The sequence below is a fragment of the Rhinatrema bivittatum genome, chromosome 10 (assembly GCF_901001135.1).
Source record: "Rhinatrema bivittatum chromosome 10, aRhiBiv1.1, whole genome shotgun sequence".
In the NCBI taxonomy this organism is placed as follows: domain Eukaryota; kingdom Metazoa; phylum Chordata; class Amphibia; order Gymnophiona; family Rhinatrematidae; genus Rhinatrema; species Rhinatrema bivittatum.
Window position 1 is genome coordinate 70,474,225 of NC_042624.1, and position 21,006 is coordinate 70,495,230.

General features: G+C 39.7%; 1 protein-coding gene across 2 annotated transcripts in view; it reads left to right on the forward strand.

Moving 5' to 3' along the window:
* Positions 1 to 21,006, forward strand: part of COP1 (COP1 E3 ubiquitin ligase) — a 440,422-nt gene that overhangs the window by 317,000 nt on the left and 102,416 nt on the right. For both annotated transcript variants that reach the window (XM_029618041.1, XM_029618042.1), the window contains exon 17: positions 16,689 to 16,813. In XM_029618041.1, coding sequence (XP_029473901.1) covers positions 16,689 to 16,813 — 125 coding nt within the window. The remainder of the gene's footprint in view (positions 1 to 16,688; positions 16,814 to 21,006) is intronic.

The following is a 21,006-nucleotide window of genomic DNA, read 5'->3' on the forward strand; positions in this document are numbered from 1 at the left end:
TTTTAGAGAGGGGACTCTCGTTTGTCCCTACTAATAGAGGAGACAGCTTTGATCTTCAGGTCCATCTGCATCGGTTTTTCCGAAGACTAAAACTTAATTTGTTTTTTGAAGATTTTCCATCGACTGCTGACTTTTCTGTGGTACACCCGAGATCAAAATGGACACCACCGGGGGCTACTGACGTCTCTTTAGGCGCCTTTGAACGCCTCGTTTGTAGAGATGTGAATTTGACTTGTTCCCAAAAACGATACATTAGATATAACCTGTCAATGGATGAGGCTCATGTCATAGGGGCTCTAGCTAACGACCAATCTATTGTAATCAAGCCAGCGGACAAGGGGGGAGGCATAGTGGTTCAAAATAGCTCTGACTACGTGGTTGAGGCTCTCAGACAACTGGGAGATACCAACTTTTATACACCACTCCCTCTGAATCCCACGGAGTCCTTACTCCTTGAGATAAAATCCCTGGTTCAAATGGCTCTTGACGCACATATGATCACAAGTAAAGAAGCTAAATTTCTAGTAGCTGCTCACCCCATTATGCCATTGTTTTATATGCTCCCAAAGGTCCATAAATCTTTGGTAAATCCCCCAGGACGCCCGATAGTATCTGGCATCGGTTCTTTATTGGAGCCGTTATCTCAGTTTGTGGACGTATTTCTTAAACCCCTGGTACCACGCTCCAAGTCCTTTGTAAGGGATTCTTCTCATTTCATATCTATTTTGGATCAAATGGAGATATCACAGTCATCGATATTTCTTATTACCCTTGATGTAGTTTCCCTTTATTCGAACATTCCTCAATCTGAGGCGTTGACAGTTATGGAGAAGGCTTTAAACACTCGTCCAGCTCCCCACCGAGTCACTACCCCCTTTTTGATCCAACTTGCGGAGATTGCCTTAACAAAAAACTTTTTTCAATTCCAAGATCAAATTTACCAGCAGAACAAGGGGACTGCAATGGGGGCGACAATGGCACCGAGCCTCGCGTGCCTATACATGGATGATTATGAAGACGCTCATATCCATTCGTCAGAATGGTCTTCATTCATCCATGTATGGCTACGGTACATCGATGATGTCTTTATAATATGGACAGGCTCAGACGTACAATTTTTTGTATTTTTTGACTGGGTTAATTCCCGTAATCCACACATTCAGTTTAATTTTAGCATTCATTCTACACAGATTTCCTTTTTGGACGTGGCCATCACCTGGAGGGGTGACCGTTTTGAAACCTCACTGTTCCGCAAAAATACAGATAGGAACACTTTGTTAGCTTATAGCAGCTGTCATCCCAGAGCACTTCGTGACAACATCCCTACAGGACAATTTTTGAGACTCCGTAGACTCTGTTCCAATCGTGCTGATTTTTTGTCACAAGCTCAGAGCCTATCTGTCCGATTTTCAGAGAGGGGTTATCCATCGAGGGTCATAAAGAAGGCGTTTAAGCGGGCACTCTACACTCACCGGGAATGGCTTTTTACACCACCTTCACCCTCCGATGACACATCTTTGAACTGTATTCTTCCTTTCTCGGTCGTAGGCAGATCTGTAGCCAATATGATAAAAAGACATTGGGCAGCTCTTTCCTTGAATGACCTTATGCATGGATCACTCCGGTTCACCTTCAAAAGAGGGACCAATTTACGGGACCAGCTGGTACATACAGCGAGCCACCCCAGTGAAATGCGATTAGATGTGAGGTCAACATTCTCCCTGTGGCCACTGCACCATGTGCCAGCACACGGAATTGTTTACAGAATTTGTACACTCTCAGACTGGACGTGTGTTTAAACTGTTTTCCAAAACTGATTGCACTACTAGAGGGGTGGTATATGTGGTTAAGTGCCCTTGCCCCCTGCTGTATGTGGGCAAAACTTCACGAATGATTAAGACAAGGATCATTGAGCACTGTTGCAATATTAGATCCTCTAGAAGCGATGAGCCTTTGGTCTCACACTGGCTCCAGGCGGGTCACTCCGTTGCTGCTCTCTCCTTCCTAGTCCTGGAGGAAGTCGCGCCCCCTCGTCGGGGGGGTGACTTTGCCGGGATACTCGGTCAGGAGAGAACAGCGCTGGATTTTCACTTTGGACACAGTTTCACCTAAAGGTTTAAACAAGGAAATAGAATGGTATTTATTCTATTAATGAGTCATTAATTCTGCATGTGTGTCACTGTGTACCTACCGCTTTCAGCATCTCGCGAGAGGGATTTCCTCTTTCGCGCCCTTTTTTCCTTCAAATGGCTGTCACTATTACAAGATATTGCGCTCCTGCTGTCAACACTGAAGGTATGCATTTACATTGCACAATTTCTTATTAGCAGCCTGTATTGTTCCGTTCGTGATGTATGTTATTTTATTATAGATTAAACATTCGCCGTGGTCCCTCCTGATGCAGCTTACCCGAAACACGGACCGTGTCGGGGGACTTTAATTGTTGTTTCGCTTGATTACCCGGAATGGAGTTGCCTCAATCAAATGAACTTTGAATGATTGACGTTACAATAAAAATATATTTGAAGTTTCAATGGAACTATATATTTTATCCTGCACCATGTTTATGTGAGACTTACAATTACCCCAATATTGACTGGGTAAATGTATCATCGGGACACACTAGAGAGATAACGTTCCTGGATGGAATAAATGATAGCTTTATGGAGCAATTGGTTCAGGAACCAACGAGAGAGGGAGCAATTTTAGATCTAATTCTCAGTGGAGCACAGGACTTGGTGAGAGAGGTAATGGTGGTGGGGCTGCTTGGCAGTAGTGATCATAATATGATCAAATTTGATTTCATGACTGGAAGAGGAACAGTGTGCAAATCCAAGGCTCTCGTGCTAAACTTTCAAAAGGGAAACTTTGAGAAAAATTGTTAGAAAAAAACTGAAAGGAGCAGCTACAAAAGTAAAAAATGTCTAAGAGGCGTGGTCATTGTTAAAAAATAAAATTCTAGAAGCACAGTCTAGATGTATTCCACACATTAAGAAAGGTGGAAAGAAGGCAACACGATTACCAGTATGGTTAAAAGGGGAGGTGAAAGAAGCTATTTTAGCCAAAAGATCTTCATTCAAAAATTGGAAGAAGGATCCAACAGAAGAAAAGAGGAGAATGCATAAACGTTGGCAAGTTAAATGTAAGACATTGATAAGACAGGCTAAGAGAGAATTTGAAAAGAAGTTGGCTGTAGAGGCAAAAACTCACAGTAAAAACATTTTTAAATATATCCGAAGCAGAAAGCCTGTGAGGGAGTCAGTTGGACCGTTAGATGATCGAGGGGTTAAAGGAGCACTTAGAGAAGATAAGGCCATCGCGGAAAGATTAAATGATTTCTTTGCTTCTGTGTTTACTGAAGAGGATGTTGGGGAGGTACCCGTAATGGAGAAGGTTTTCATGGGTAATGATTCAGATGGACTGAATCAAATCACGGTGAAGCTGGAAGATGTGGTAGGCCTGATTGACAAACTGAAGAGTAGTAAATCGCCTAGACCGGATGGTATACACCCCAGAGTTCTGAAGGAACTAAAAAATGAAATTTCAGATCTATTAGTAAAAATTTGTAACCTATCATTAAAATCATCCATTGTACCTGAAGACTGGAGGATAGCAAATGTAACCCCAATATTTAAAAAGGGCTCCAGGGGCGATCCGTGAAACTACAGACCAGTTAGCCTGACTTCAGTGCCAGGAAAAATAGTGGAAAGTGTTCTAAACATCAAAATCGCAGAACATATAGAAAGACATGGTTTAATGGAACAAAGTCAGCATGGCTTTACCCAGGGAAAGTCTTGCTTCACAAATCTGCTTCACTTTTTTGAAGGAGTTAATAAACACGTGGATAAAGGTGAACCGGTAGATGTAGTATACTTGGATTTTCAGAAGGCGTTTGACAAAGTTCCTCATGAGAGGCTTCTAGGAAAAGTAAAAAGTCATGGGATAGGTGTCGATGTCCTTTCATGGATTGCAAACTGGCTAAAAGACAGGAAACAGAGTAGGATTAAATGGACAATTTTCTCAGTTGAAGGGAGTGGACAGTGGAGTGCCTCAGGGATCTGTATTGGGACCCTTACTTTTCAATATATTTATAAATGATCTGGAAAGAAATACGACGAATGAGCAAATTTGCAGATGACACAAAATTGTTCAGAGTAGTTAAATCACAAGCAGATTGTGATAAATTGCAGGAAGACCTTATGAGACTGGAAAATTGGGCATCCAAATGGCAGATGAAATTTAATGTGGATAAGTGCAAGGTGATGCATATAGGGAAAAATAACCCATGCTATAATTACACAATGTTGGGTTCCATATTAGGTGCTACAACCCAAGAAAGAGATCTAGGCATCATAGTGGATAACACATTGAAATTGTCGGTTCAGTGTGCTGCAGCAGTCAAAAAAGCAAACAATGTTGGGAATTATTAGAAAGGGAATGGTGAATAAAACGGAAAATGTCATAATGCCTCTGTATCGCTCCTTGGTGACACCGTACCTTGAATACTGTGTACAATTCTGGTCGCCGCATCTCAAAAAAGATATAATTGCGATGGAGAAGGTACAGAGAAGGGCTACCAAAATGATAAGGGGAATGGAACAGCTCCCCTATGAGGAAAGACTAAAGAGGTTAGGACTTTTCAGCTTGGAGAAGAGACTGCGGAGGGGGGATATGATAGAGATGTTTAAAATTATGAGAGGTCTAGAACGGGTAGATGTGAATCTGTTATTTACTCTTTCGGATAATAGAAAGACTAGGGGGCACTCCATGAAGTTAGCATGGGGCACATTTAAAACTAATTGGAGAAAGTTCTTTTTTACTCAACGCACAATTAAACTCTGGAATTTGTTGCCAGAGGATATGGTTAGTGCAGTTAGTATAGCGGTGTTTAAAAAAGGATTGGATAAGTTCTTGGAGGAGAAGTCAATTACCTGCTATTAATCAAATTTACTTAAAAAATACACTGCTATTACTAGCAACAGTAACTTGGAACAGACTTAGTTTTTGGGTACTTGCCAGGTTCTTATGGCCTGGATTGGCCACTGTTGGAAACAGGATGCTGGGCTTAATGGACCCTTGGTCTGACCCAGTATGGCATTTTCTTATGTTCTTAATCAGCTTAAAAATTAGTATGAAAATCAATTTAAACCAATTCTCCAAGGACATGGGAGACATCAGATGGAGCTCCGATGCGGAAAATTTGTTAAAGTTTCTAGAACTTTGACTAGGCACACTGAGCATGCCCTATACCAGTGTAACTACAGCAAGGGTTATTTTTCCCTATATGCATCAATTTGTACTTGTCCACATTAAATTTCATCTGTCATTTGGAAGCCTAATCTTCCAGTCTTGCAAGGTCCTCTTGCAATTTATCACAATCCACTTGAGATTTAGCTACTCTGCATAATTTTGTGTCATCCGCAAATTTGCTCACCTCACTCATCGTACCCCTTTCCAGATCATTTATAAATATATTAAAAAGCACCAGTCCAAGCACAGATTCTCAAGGCACTCCACTGTTCACGTTTTTCCACTGTGAAAACAGACCATTTAATCCTACTTTCTGTTTCCTGTCTTTTTTTTTCAATTTATAGTTTATTGAACTGTATGACATGTACATTGTTAAACATGGTAGTAATAACATAGATTAACTTAAAATTACAACTCAGAGTACAAAATGCAATGTAGTGTATACTTTCAATAAAAGTAACCCAACCCCCATTCCCCCCCCCCCCTTTCCAGGACTCCGTAAAGTATAAACAGTATATACAAAGAAGTTACTGTATTGGCTCAAATAAAAGAGTAGAAAACTAAATAACAGTTCCTATTGTCTTGTATTGTCTACTAATTGTGTCACTGTATATCATTGTGTCAGTGTGTGTGTTTCTGAGGAGTCTCGAAGCTATGGAGACACCTGTGAGGTGGGCACATTTTGAAGATGTAACCATTATGTCATAGGGCGCCAAATAGCTTGCAAAAGTTTCAGTTTATCATATTTCACCGTAGTAAGATATGATAAGTGATACTGCTTATGCAGTCTTTGGATGACCTCCGCCTTGGAAGGGATGCCAGGGGACTTCCAAGCCTTAGCTAGCGCAGCCCTGGCCGCAATATACATTTGGGTAAGGAATTGATTGATATGTTTAGAATAATCCTTGGATGGCACATGTAACATCACCCACCTAAGGCCCGGAACTCGAAATCCCTGCACTACAGTCTCGAGCCATTCAAAAAGCTGTTGCCAGAATAAAATTACCTTTGGACAATGCCACCAAATATGAACATAGGTAGCAACATGGCCGCATCCTCGCCAACATAAGTTTGAAATCTCAGGCATCATTTGATGAAGTTTCTCTGGGGTGAAGTGCCATCGATACAGCACTTTATAGCAGTGTTCCTGTATAGAGGCAGCAATTGACACCTTGGAAAGCTGAAGGAATATAAGGTCCCAATCATCTTTAGAGAGTTCTTCCCCTAAATCTTTATGCCAAGCTTGGATATGGGTAGCCGAATAGGGGGAATGATTATTTAATAATTTATAAATCTTGGAAAGGATACCCTTCATTCTGTCCGAATGTTCACAGTAAGACTCAAAGTGTTTTATTCGGGTGGATCTTATTGGCGGAGAGCAATGTTCGGAGAAAATGGCGAACCTGTGCATAGGCTAGCACTTGCCCTAAGTCAAGGGGACCCGGAACAGGTAAAGCCTCCAGACTCCGCAACGAGGCACCCATCAGGACCTGCCCGAATGTAGTAGGCCCGTGTCATTCCCACGCTGCTAGTCGAGGGTTATCCATGCCTCCCTGGAAAAGGTTATTATAAAAGAGGCAGGATGACTGAAAATATTGAGTGTCCCACAAGCTTAGGTTTCCAGGCCTTCCACACTCTGAGCGTGGTAAGTAAAGCTGGTGGTATACGTGCCAATGGTTGCCAAGTGGATTTAGGCTGCCATGCCAAAGCTTGGAGTGGCATATGTCCTATCTGCTTCTGCTCCAGTTGGACCCATTGTTTAATATCTACTTTATGATATAAATCTACCAAAAAAAAGGAGCTGTTCTGCAGCATAATACCAAATGAGGTTCGGCGCTCCCAATCCCCCTGCTCGCTTAGACAAAAATAACTGTTCGAGCTACCCGGGGCGGCCGCTTTCTCCATATGAAGCTATAAATTTTAATCTGCCACTTTTTCAGCAGTGCTGAGGGGATAAAAATAGTGATGGTTGAAAAGAAATACAAGAGGCGTGGTAAAATAACCATTTTAACGATAGCCAATCTACCTAGCTATAAATATGAATCCCTGTACCATGTCAGGTCTCTATCAATCTTTTTCCAGAGAGAGTTATAGTTGAGTGAGTGTAGTTGTGAGGTATGTGATCCGATGTGTACTCCCAAATATTTGAGAGAAGTGTTTGCCCATCTAAAGGGGAATTTCTGCTTAATGTCTGAAACCTCCTGGGGGGACAAAGTGAGATTCAGTAATTCTGATTTTTCTAAGTTCACTGTGAAGCCCGACACTTTATGGAACTGCTCGGTTTCCTGTCTTTTAACCAGTTTGCAATCCACAAAAGGACATCACCTCCTATCCCATGACTTTTTAGTTTTCTTAGAAGCCTCTTATGCGATACTTTGTCGCATGCCTTCTGAAAATCCAAATACACCACATCTACCTGTTCTCGTTTGTTCACTCCTTCAAAAAATGTAGGAGATTTGTTAAGCAAGACTTCCCTTGGGTAAATTCATGTTGGCTGTCCCATCAAACAATGTCTATCTAAATGTTTTGTGATTTTATTCTTTATAACAGTTTCCATGATTTTTCTCAGCACTGAAGTCAGTCTCACTGGTCTATAGTTTCCTGGGTCACCCTTAGATCCCTTTTAAATATCGGGGTTACATTGGCCATCTTCCAGTCTTCAGGTACAATGGATGATTTTAATGATGGGCTACAAATTAATTGAAATAGGTCTGAAATTTCATTTTTTTATTTCTTTCAGAACCCTGGGGTGTATACTATCCGGTAGGGACCTTCGTTTCCAATTTTTTTTTTTCCCTGGGAATTTGGTATAAGAAAATCATGGAAAATGACTTTTCCAATGATTTTTCTTCTGTTTGTCATTTTTCTACTGATTTTTTTTGTTGTAACATTGAAATTCCCAGAAAGAAGGATTCAGTTTTGTAAGAACCTGGGGGAACCTTTTGAGGAAGGAGGGAGTCTTTTCCAAAGGGGTGGGCTCTGCCTTAACCAGGGTGGAACCAGGCTGCTGGCACTAACCTTTAAAAAGGGGATAGAGCAGCTTTTAAACTAGAACAAAGGGGAAAGCCGACAGTCGCTCAGCAGCGCATGGTTCGGAGGGAAGGTATCTTCAAAGGATACTAATGAAGCATTAGAGTTGGGGCATCCCAACAGAGAGGTTCCACTAATAATAAAAGTAGTCCAAGTACCTATAATGAAAAACTTACCTGAGCTAAAAAAAAATTCAAATTTATCCCTGTCAACTGAAAAACAGAATGTAAATACAAACAAAAAAACACCCTTTGATTAATGCCAGAAGTCTTTAGTAAGGTGGGAGAATTAGTGTATAGTAGTGAATGATGGCATATACTTAATTGGTATCTCAGAGACGTGGTGGAAAAAGGATAACTAATAGGATAGTGCTATACCGGGATACAAATTATATCTCAATGCCAGAGAGGAGCATCTTGGTGGCGGGATGGCGCTTTATGTCTGGAATGGCATAGAGTCCAGGAGGATAAAGATCCTGCATGAGACTAAATATACAATTGAATCTTTATGGGTAGAAATCCCTTGTGTGTTGGGGAAGAGAATAGTAATAGGAGTTTACTACCGTCCACCTGGCCAAAATGGTGAGATGGACAGTGAAATGCTAAGAGAAATTAGGGCAGCTAACCAAACTGGTAGTGCAGTAATAATGGAGATTTCAGTTACCCCAATATTGACTGGGTAAGTGAAACAGGGCATGCTAGAGAGCTAAAGTTCCTGGATGGAATAAAAGGCAGTTCTATGGAGCAACTGGTTCAGGAACTGACAAGAGAGAGAGCAATTTTAGATCTAATTCTCAGTGGAGCACAAGATTTGGTGAGAGAGGTAACAGTGGTAGGGCCGCTTGGCATTAGTGATCATAATAAATTTGAATTAATGACTGGAAGTGGGGACAGTATGTAAGTCCATGGCTCTAGCGCTAAACTTTCAAAAGGGAAACTTTGATAAAATGAGAAAAATAGTTAGAAAAAACAAAACAAAACTAAAAGCTGCAGCTATAAAGGTAAAAAGTATGCAACAGGCATGGACAATTAGAAAAAAAAAATCCTAGAAGCACAGACCAGTTTTATTCCATGCATTAAGAAAGGAGGAAGGAAAGCAAAAATATTACCAGCATGGTTAAAAGGTGAGGTGAAAGAGGCTATTTTAGCCAAAATTGGAAGAAGGATCCTTCAGAAGACAATAGGATAAAGCATAAGCATTGGCAAGTTAAATGTAAGACATTGATAAGACAGGCTAAGAGAAAATTTGAAAAGAAGTTGGCCATAGAGGAAAAAACTTACAATAAAAGCTTTTTAAAATATATCCTAAGCGGAAAGCCTGCAAGGGAGTCTGTTGGACTGTTGGATGATCAAGGGGTTAAAGGGGCACTTAGAGAAGATCAGGCCATCATGGAAAGATTAAATGATTTCTTTGCTTCAGTGTTTACTGAAGAGGATTTTGGAGAGATACCCGTTCCAGAGAAGGTTTTCATAGGTGATGATTCAAATCAACTGAACCAAATCACAGAGAACCTGGAAGATGTGGTAGGTCTGATTGACAAACTGAAGAATAGTAAATCATCTACACCTGATAGTATATACCCCGGGGTTCTGAAAACTAAAAACTGAAATTTCAGAACTATTAGTAGAAATTTGTAACCTATCATTAAAATCATCCGATATACCTGAAGATTGGAAGATGGCCAATGTAACCCCTATATTTAAAAAGGGATCCAGGGGTGATCCAGGAAACTATACGCCGGTGAGCCTGACTTTAGTGCTGGAAACAATTGTGGAAACTGTTATAAAGAATAAAATCACAAAACATTTAGATAGTCATGGTTTGATAAGACACAGCCAAAATGGATTTATTCAAGGGAAGTCTTGCCTCACAAATCTCCTACATTTTTTTGGCGGGGTGAATATACATGTGGACAAAGGAGAACCGGTAGATGTGGTATATTTGGATTTTCAGAAGGCATTCAACAAAGTTCCGCATGAGGCTTCTAAGAAAACTAAAAGTCATGGGATAGGAGGCAATGTCCTTTTGTGAATTGCAAATTGGTTAAAAGACTGGAAACAGAAAGTAGGATTAAATGGTCAGTTTTCACAGTGGAGTGCCTCAGGGATCTGTTCTTGGACCGGTGGTTTTTAATATATTTATACATGATCTAGAAAGAGGTACGACGAGTGAGGTGACCAAATTTGCAGATGAGACAAAATTATGCAGAGTAGTTAAATCTCAAGCGGATTGTGATGAATTGCAGGAGGACCTTGTGAGACTGGAAGATTGCACTTCCAATTGGCAGATGAAATTTAACGTGGACAAGTGCAAAGTGATGCATATAGGGAAAAATAACCCTTGCTGTAGTTACACAATGTTAGGTTCTATCTTAGAAGTTACCACCAAATTTTCATAGTGGAAATCGTCGGCCCAGTGTGCTGTGGCGATCAAAAAAGCAAACAATGTTAGGAATTATGAGGAAGGGAATGGAAAATAAAACGGAGGATGTTATAATGCCTCTGTATCGCTCCATGGTGAGACTGCACCTTGAATACTGGGTGCAGTTCTGGTCACTGCATCTCAAAAAGGATATAGCTGCACTGGAGAAAGTGCAGAGAAGAGTGACCAAAATAAGGGGCATGGAATGGCTGCCGTATGAGGAAAGGCTAAAGAAGTTCAGTTTGGAGATGAGACAACTGAGGCGGGATATGATTGAAGTCTACGAAATCATGAAAGGACTTGAACAAGTTAATGTAAATTGGTTATTTACTCTCTCAGATAATAGAAGGACCGGGGGCACTCCAAGAAGTTAGCAAGTAGCTCATTTAAAACAAATCAAAGAAAATTCTTTTTCACTCAGAGCATAGTTAAGTTCTGGAATTCATTGCCAGAGGATGTGGTTACAGCAGTTAGTGTAACTGGGTTTAAAAAATGTTTGGATAAGTTCCTCAAGGATAAATCCATAAACTATTATGGTAATTAATAAGCAATAGCAGTTTGTGATCTATCTAATGTTTGGGTACTTGCCAGGTACTTGTGATTTGGATTGGCCCCTGTTGGAAACAGGATACTGGGCTTGATGGAGCCTTGGTCTGACCCAGTATGGCATTTCTTATGTTCTTATATTATGTTCTTATGTTCCTAGTCATTCGTTTAGCTCTGCACTTCAAGATCATTTGGTAGACCCATTTTTCAAACGTTTGCTTAGTCAAATCATGTACTTAGATTTTTGCAGTCACCTGCCCTTTGCTTTGGAATGAACTCCCAAGTTCATTATGGTTGAAGAAAGCTACCCTAAATTTTAGGAAAAAATTGAAAGCCCTTTCTTTTTAATTGGCTTTTAATTCAAGGTAACTCATCAGTTGGGAATTGACATTTCTGACTAGTCTGTCTTAACCTTGGTTTTTTATTGCTGTACTCTTGTTTTTATTTCTTTTGCTGATGAAGTTTGTTTTTATATTTTTTGTTTATACTTGTTTTGTTGAAACATTTTTTATTTTTATTTTTTATTACGTGTTGCATGTTTGTTAATTGTACTTTGCTGAGGATATTCTTTGTGAGAATAGCACTTTATAAGCACTTTTTTTTAATTTATGAATTTTTCACATCCAATACAAGAATTTTAACAAAATATCTTGTCAAGTCGAAATACAGGTCATTTACCTCCAACATGAAGTCAAACAATGTAATCGGTTAACAATCAAAAAAAAAAAAAATCACCAAGCGTCATTTGAGTAAATGTCCCTTCTAACTATAGGAAACATTTTTGAGATCCGTTACTTTAAAGAAAGGAAAAGGAGCCAAATTCAAGGAAATAAACATAACTTATTCTAGTACATGGAACTCTATTTATTCCTTAATCACCTGACTCTATTTTCCAAGAAGGGTTTTTAACTGTTCTGGGTCTAAAAAGGAATAATCCTTTCCCCCAAATTTGATTACACACCTGCAAGGATACTTTAGAAGAAAGAAACCTCCTTTTTCTTCTACTTCTTTTTTAAATCCCAAGAACTTTTTTCTACGCAATTGTGTATTTTTCTCCAAATCGGGGAAGATCCAAACTTTCTGCCCATAAAAGATCTTAGATCTATTTCGAAAGAATAATTTTAAAACATTATCCTTATCCGTTATAAAAACAAATTGAACTAATAAAGTACATCTATCTTTGTCTAATTCTTCTTGAGACTTCTGTAATAGGTCTGATATATTTATAGATTATTCCACATTTTGTTCCCTCTCATTTCCGACTTTTTCTGTCTGCTCTTTACTCTTTTTTAACCCGACATAGAAGGCTCTAACTACTACAGGTGTAGCTTGTTCTGGTATATTGAGAATTTTAGTGGCATATGATTTGAACAAGTCAATTGGTGTTATATAATCAGAGATAGGAAAATTTGTAATTCTTAAATTCAATGCCCTCACGGTATTTTCCAAAGATTCTATCTTTCTTTGCTATATTATTTCACTTTTTATCTGGGACTCCTGAATACTCTCAACTTGCTTCAGCCGATTATCTATATTGCCTAATTTTTCCTGTTCTTGTATCTTTTTACTATTCTCCTTCAAGGATATATTCGTTTGTCTTACTTCACCTGTCAGGTTTACAATAAGGGAATCTATCTATTCAAATTCAACTCAAAGACAACGTTAAAGATCTGGGTTTCTGGCTAGATAATGAGCTAAATTTTAAAAAACACATCATAACAAAAACAAGAGAAGGCTTCTACAAAATTCAAATACTCAAACACCTAAAACCGCTGCTTCATCCCCAGGATTTCAGAACCGTTCTTCAAGCCCTCATCTTCTCCAGTTTGGACTACTGCAACTCCCTTCTGATAGGCCTTCCTAATTCAACCTTAAGACCACTGCAGTTACTCCAAAATGCAGCTGCCAGAGTCCTGTCTGGTAAAAGAAAATCCGACCATATATCCCCAGTACTCTACAACTTACAATGGCTACCAGTTAAAAAAAGAATAGAGTACAAAGTCCTCACAATCCTACACAAATCAATTCACAAAGCTGACTACACTGCCCTGGACAATATTATACATCTACATAAATCATCACGTACAACAAGATCTACATATAAAGTTCAGCTGGATGTCCCTTCATTACCACAAGCCAAACTATCCTCCACTAGAAATAGAGCCATCTCTATCGTCGGCCCAAAATTATGGAACTCACTACCTCAATTCGCAAGAAAACTTTAAATCTTTTAAAAAAGATCTTAAAGATTGGCTACTCTCACAGTCTTACAATGGCTGCTCACCCAATGACAACTGAACATAAATCTTTTTCATATCCACCTTCACGTTCCTTTTTATGCCAGCAATCCCCTCTTTCTGACATTCGTTCTGTCTCGCAGAAACCTTTTTTCTCATTAACGGTTTCAACCGTCAACTTCAAGTGTTGCATACACTCATATCTATTGTTCAATGTATTTATTGACTTTTATTAAGTTAATGTTCTGATTCAATCTCTATCACATTGTTATGAATTTAAATGTAACTGGTTTTGTTATAATGCAAACCGGAGTGAAGGCTATGTCAGCTGTACCTCGGTATATAAACAAATGCTAAATAAATAAATAAAATAAATCTTTACCATATAATTCCAAAGGGATTCTAATGTTATAGTGTTAGGTTTCCTTACTTTCACTTTAACTAAATCTGAAGAATCAACTATTTTTATTAGACATCTTAGGTGTACTGGAATCTCTGGGTTCTGTTTGGGATCTTCCTTCCCCACTTATCTCCAGATCTTTTTCCATCTGAGGAGATTCCTCTAAATTACCACTCCTTTTCATTTCTTCTTCTTGTAGGTTTAATATAGTTCCAGTTCCAATTTCCTCCTTCTGGTTTTCCTCAGGCTCTATTAAGGGGGAGATCCCCTTATAGCCAGGAGGAGATGGTACTTCAGGTGCCCCGGGACTTAGAGATATTTCAGAGGCCAGGTGAGGGAGATTTGGCTCTAAATCATCCCGCACAGCGGCCTGTACCTCGGAGGTCAATTGAGAGGTTTCCAGCCAATCTGCTACTGATCTTTGTCCAGGTAATGAGGCAATATTAGAGACAAGGCGCAATCTTGCCTTTCTCTTTGTATGAGGCATATTAGCAATTAACGTCTAGAGACCTGGACACTTCCGGGCACAGTTAGGATCTTGTACTATTTCTCTCTTTAACAACGGATCTCTTGGAGAGGGATGTGGACAGAAAACCTTTAAGATATTCAGGTGAAAATGTCAACTTAGTTCTGGAGCTTCCAAGCAAATCAGGCAAAGCCAAACATACCTGCGTGCGGCTTTGGCGGCGCGCCTGGCGTCGACTGTGCGCCGCCGTCGGCGGAGTTTTTATAGTCCCTGTTCGGGGCAGCCGGGCAGACAGACTCCACCTCTCCGGGGCTCGAAAAGCTCCACAAACCCCCGGTTCAGGCACTTTTAAATTAGCTAGCAACCATTGTAGCAGCATCTTAGTAAACTCAATGACTGACTCCTATAGATAACACATCTCCTCCCAATATGTCCCAAAACTAGAATCCTTCAAAAATACAGCATAAGAAGTATATCTACCTGGAAAAGAAGATCCTTCATTGTTAAATGTAATATTTGTATATACTCAGTGTCATTACAGAATTAGAATGATTTAGAGAAGTCCTGAGACACATGTTCAAGAAAATGACTTTGAGCAACCCTTTCTCTCCTTGTACTTAGGAAGCCAGTAAAAAAAAAAAAACCAATCATTTGTCCTAATTTGGCTTTCCAGACCAAAAAAAACTAAACTCTTTACCACAGTGGTTGTCAACTCTGTATGTATAGCACTAAAAATACTCTGTATCCTCAAAAGAAAATAATGTAACTTTTTCTCTGGAAGGTCAGGGTTTGCTTCCAAGTGGTGATGGTGGAAGGGACATAGAAAAACAAAAAAATCCTTATATTCAATATACTATGTCAACATTTTGGCCATAACTTTGAAATAATTTTTGGGCTTGTTCTTCCAGTTAATGGAGAGCAGAGACTTAGAGGTGAATTTAAAAAGCTTACTGCGCACCAAAACCGGGAGATAACGCGTAGAAGTCGGGCTCGCGCGCACTGAACGGATTTTAAAAGCCACCAGGATGGGAGGTGAGCGGGCATGGGCATTCCTGGATTCAAACTTGAAAGACGCGCGTAAATACGTATGCGCATTGTTGCACGCCGGTGTCCCCAGCCGCATAACTTTACTTCCACTGTGGATGAGTGTAAGTTGTAAAACAAAAAAAATCTAGGCAGATCAACAGTGTTTTTAAAGGTCGGGGCTAGCGGGAGAAGGGAAGCTATTAAACTAGGGTGGTTTGGAAGTCCTGTCCCTTACGTGGGTGAACTGAGAATGAACTTGGAAAACTGATAATGGCGTTGGCGTGTCTTTTTAAAATCCCCCTACTTACATGGTAGATGCAGCATTTGCACACACAAGTGCACATCCACTTAAAATTGCACGCACATGTGCATACAATCGGGCTATTTTATAACACGCTCGCATATACGCACTTATGTTATAAAATGACCCTGTCCCTGTGCGCGGGCCGATACACGTTACTGACTTAGTATTGACCTGCTCTTGGTTTTCCCTCCTCTGACACCCTATAATATGTTGAAGGCAGTGTACATCCTTAATCAAATACTTGGAGCTTTAGAAGTAGTCTTCCTCTGCAGTATGCTAACCAATCAACAAAGCAGGATTCCATGTCTTCAGAAAAGAGGTGCAATAGTTATGATTATGCTGATTTTTGGCTGAAAATCAGGCAAAATTAATAGGATGAACTGTTAGTCACTGACTGCAGTATGCTTTCATATCTGAATACAGTACCTTTTGAAATGTTACCTCTCTTCATTCCCCCTTCACCTACATGCCCATATGCATATATTTTCCATTGGAAAAAAAAAAAGGTAAAGTGTGGCTTAGGATACATGCAGAATGAACTGTTTTGTTTGTTTTTTAACCAAATCATTAGGTTTATTTCAAATATATTACAGTTAAAAACTATTTAAAAAGAAACACATAAGTTGGGACAATATTTACTAAATGTGTTTTTATTTAAATTCCTATGCTGGTTCTCTTGCATTCACTGGTGATTTGTTGAGGGGGACTTCTATGGGAAGGGGGGCCCATAATACCACAGGGCTAATTCCTTTTGTTTTCTCTGCTGTAGGTGGCTTGTACAGAAATCATGGGTAGAAATGGAACACTGTCTCTGAACCTTTTCTTAAAAATATCTATGTATCCACTTTAACTTTTTTTTTTTTTTTTTATTATTATTATGGTTAGGGTCTAAAACTTAATTTATTTGTACCCTGGACTTTCTCTGGATTCCAGTGTGTATACTCTACATGCAAGTCAGCACCTTCACAAAGTGCAAGCCCCTAATGGTCTCTTGTGTATTGATTTTAGATCAACAGACAGCCAGCTGAAGCTATGGAACGTTGGCAAACCACACTGTCTGCGCTCCTTCAAAGGCCACATTAATGAAAAGAACTTTGTGGGCCTGGCATCAAACGGGGACTACATCGCCTGTGGTAAGCAGAGCTGCCATCCATTTAAAATGCTTCAAGATGACTGCTTGTCACAGTAGATTTTTTTTTTTTCTGGTGTGTTTTTTTTTTTTTTTCATTAGATTTTTATTATTGTATAGGTCAGTGCTCAGAACACAAGCTTTCTGCCAGCACAACCCATCCGTTAAAGTAGTTTTTATGTTCAGTAACTTGTGAATGTGATACACAGAAAAACAGGTTAAAACAGAAAGATATGAGCCTTGAAAACTGACCTGCAAACTATCCCTATTAATAGTTCCAGCATTACATGTATGTTTGACTACCAGATCGCCATAAATTGCCATGGCATGATGAAACTGTAATGACCATTATACTATAACAAATGGTCTTATGATAAGCAGGTGCAACAAAGCCACACTGGTGGGTCACATGACTCTGTTGACACAAAGGATCTTTGTGCCAGGGTATAATCATAACTTGTTTTTTTTTACTTTATTTATGCTTTTACAGTTTTATTGTGAATGTTTACATTGTACTCCGCACTGAACATTGTGGAAGATGTGGATTATAAGAACTCTTAATAAATTAAATAAAAATAACTCCTTGCCAGGATAGCATGGTGGTTCCCTGTGCATTGCTGGACCCAAGCTCCTCAAGTTTTTATTTTTCCCTTCAGAGGAGAATATTCCACTGAACTGTTACTGCAATCATTTTGGGTCACCAGCCTTTTTCTGCTATTCTTCTGCTTTTTGTGCTCTTCAAAGCATACTTTTTAGTCTGCTTTCTTGTTTCTCCCTTCTTAGTTGCCTTCAGTTTTTGGCTTCGATGCCCCAGATCAAGGATAGTGCCCACAGCAGGACCAAGTCCCATTCAAGTCATTACAAGGCCTCAAAATATTTGACTTGCGAGTCAAAGTGGGTAAGTGGAGATCCTTGAGTGGAGGCTCAGATGCATTGTGCACTATTCTTGTCAGAGCCATTGCACCTGCCTTTGAGTAGTTCCTCCTCATGTCCTTAATGGATGTTCAGTTCCCTTCAAGGTATATTTTATCTTGTCTCTAATGATCAAAAACAGACAAGTTTATTTCAGAGGCAATCAGCTACCTAAGGAGCACCAAGCTGCATGCACAGAAAAAGCCTTCTTTTGTCAAAGATTCCATGGGTGTTGGGTACATCAACACTTTTTTCGGTCATCTGCACAGACTCCAACTACTTCGATTGGAGTCTGCCTCATCAGCACTAGTAGCCACATTAAAAACCATTACCCCCTTGATTCTCAGTAAATTTACTAGTCTGTTTGCGCCATCTGCATCTGTAGCACTGATGCTGTGACCCATCTTCACACACCACCTCAACCTGTTGCTTCAGAATCTGAGTCGTCTGTAGACTCTGAGATTGACTTATTTGTTGAGAGCATGGCTGAAGAGGATCCTTCACCAGACCTCCCTTTAGAAATCTCTGCAGCTAATAGAAAATCACTCCCTACCGGAGATTTTCCTTCCCACATTTTATACAGAGACTAGCTAAGGCAATTTCATTTGATTTGCAGGTCTCAAAAGACCCCAGTATACCTTTACTCCTTAAGTATCTGGGTGAACCAAAGTAGTTGATGGAAATTGCTGTCTATCCTTTCCTGCAGGACATACAGAAGAGGTTGTAGGAAACACCCAACTCTCTGTGCTACCTGTCAGAAGGTGAACACAAAGTATTATGTCCAAACAGCTCCTGCATTTGTTCAGCCCACCAGAACATAGTGGTTGAATCAACTCTCAAAAGTTCTAAGCAGCCTAGGAGACGCATCTGTGCTGTCAGGCTATGAATCTTAGTCTCTACACATTATCGGGAAGCAAAATTATAAGAGCTGTATTCTATCTTCCCATATAGTGGACTACCAGATCTATGTAGCCAATTACTTCCATACTATCTGGGATGAAGTGCAAATTTGTGCTTTCTCCCTCAGAGGAAGGAGAAATTTCACTCCCTTATGGCTTCCCTCTCACATGCTGCAGCAGCAATCTGGTTATGAGAACATAAGATATTGCATACTGGGTCAGACCAAGGGTCCATCAAGCCCAGCATCCTGTTTCCAACAGTGGCCAATCCAAGTCACAAGTGCTTTTCCTTATTGATTAATTGACGTTTATGGATTTTTCTTCTGGGAACTTATCCAAACCTTTTTTAAACCCAGTTACACTAACTGCTGTAACCACATCTTCTGGCAATGAATTCCAGAGCTTAACTATGCACTGAGAGAGAATTTTCTTATTTGTTTTAAATTAGATACTTGCTAACTTCATGGAGTGTGCCCCCTAGTTTTTCTGTTATCTGAGAGAGTGAATGACCTATTTACAGTAACCAAGTCATTTCATGATTTTGTAGACTCCCTGACAGACATCCACATATGCCTAAGGTTACGCATATTCCTAGTTGAGAACCACTGCTCTAAAGGCCTTCAGAAGTCAAGTGGCCAACACAGTTTGTTATATTTCAAACTAAATACAAAAAAAAAAGCCTCTTGTGTTAGGAAGCCATCAGGGTGTGGAGCTTGATGATCTTTTCTAGGATAAATCTCAACTACCTACCTATTAGGAAAGGACATTGGATTTGCAGGCATTTAGTCATTATCTGCTGGACCCCCATTAATGATACTTGGATTAAGAGATGGCAAACGTTCTTCAGATGGGGACTGTCCAAACGGGATTTGTTTGCAACAGTCCTGAATAAGAAGATACTGGTCTTCTAATCCTAGAGCAAATTGAAGGAAGGGTATCTGCAGACACCACCTTCCTTCACAGAGGACAGGTCTTGTGTATGCATATCTTGCAGTACCCCTGGTAGCCAAAATCAGGGCAAAACTCACAGAGGATACTTGATTCTCGTAGTTCCATTTTATTTGAGACAGATTTGGCTCTCCTACTGAAAATGTCTATCAAGAAACCCATCAGGCTAGAATGTTATTCAAGCTTAACTCAAAATCCAGGTTCTATATACCATCCTAACATTCTGTGGTTCTTATGGCCTGAATGTTGAGAGGGAAGCAATAAGCTGTCTGAAATTGTCAAAGGAGGTCTCAAGTGTTCCCAGCTTTTAAGAGAGTTTACTAGAAGATCAAGGATATTTTAAATCAAGGATGTTTGACATCTGGTATATGAGCAAATCCCTAGATCTTTTCTTTTGCTGTACACAAAATTGCCCGAATTCCTGCTACAACGGTCTGATCTTAAAACCAACTCCATCAAAATTCATCTTAGTGCTGTTGGTCCATATCACCATCTTATAGAGGGCATCTGATTTCTGAACAGCCTTTAGTTGTCAAGTTCATGCAGGACTTGCTTCAACTGAAGCCTCTTATAAAACCACCTGCAGTGTCATAGGACTCTGTAGTTCTAACACAGATGAGGAAACTCCTTTTGAGTCTTTAGACTGTGCTCAATACCTAGGAAGGTCGCTTTTCTGCTGGCAATTACTTCAGCTTGCAGAATCAGTGGTGATGCTCTGGATGCATCCCAAATTCCTGCCTTGGACTTTTACCTTTGTCAGTCATATTAGATGACATTCTTCTCTTGTGCCCATACACATATGGGAGAGGCTGCTCTTCATGCTGTACACTAGTTTTGAAGAGAGCTGTCACTTTCTATTTGGAACAGATTAGAGCACTTAGAAATTTTACCCAGCTTTTTGTTTCTTTTGATTTCAGCAGTACAGGCTTTGTAGTAGGTTTTCTGTCTCAAATTGAATAGCAGATTGCATTTTTCATTCCTTAGCAAGTTTAATCTTAAAGTCATGTCATAACCTATGTTATCAGGGCCATGGTGACATGTAGTTGCTAATATCTGAAATATTAATTGCAAGAGATTTGCAAGGCTGTTACAAAGTTCTTTCCCACACATTCACCAGTACTACTGTCTAAAAACAGCATCTCAGGATTCAAGTTTGAATTGCCTGTCATGCAAGGCCTGTTCTTGAAATAGAGCCAAATTCCATTCTCCTATGGACCATTTTGTGATTTCTAAATTGTCTTCCTTTTCTGTTCTACATTCAAAAAAATAAAATAAAATAAAATAGAAGGGAAAAAAAAGAAAAGCATTTGGCCTCCATGAAAATGTGCTGAGTGTTCATGCTTCATCTTCTCATATTTGAAGGCAATCTTTAGCCTAAAGAGTCATATGTGTGTGTGGCTTTGATGTACCTGCTTGTCAAATCAAGTTACATTTCTTA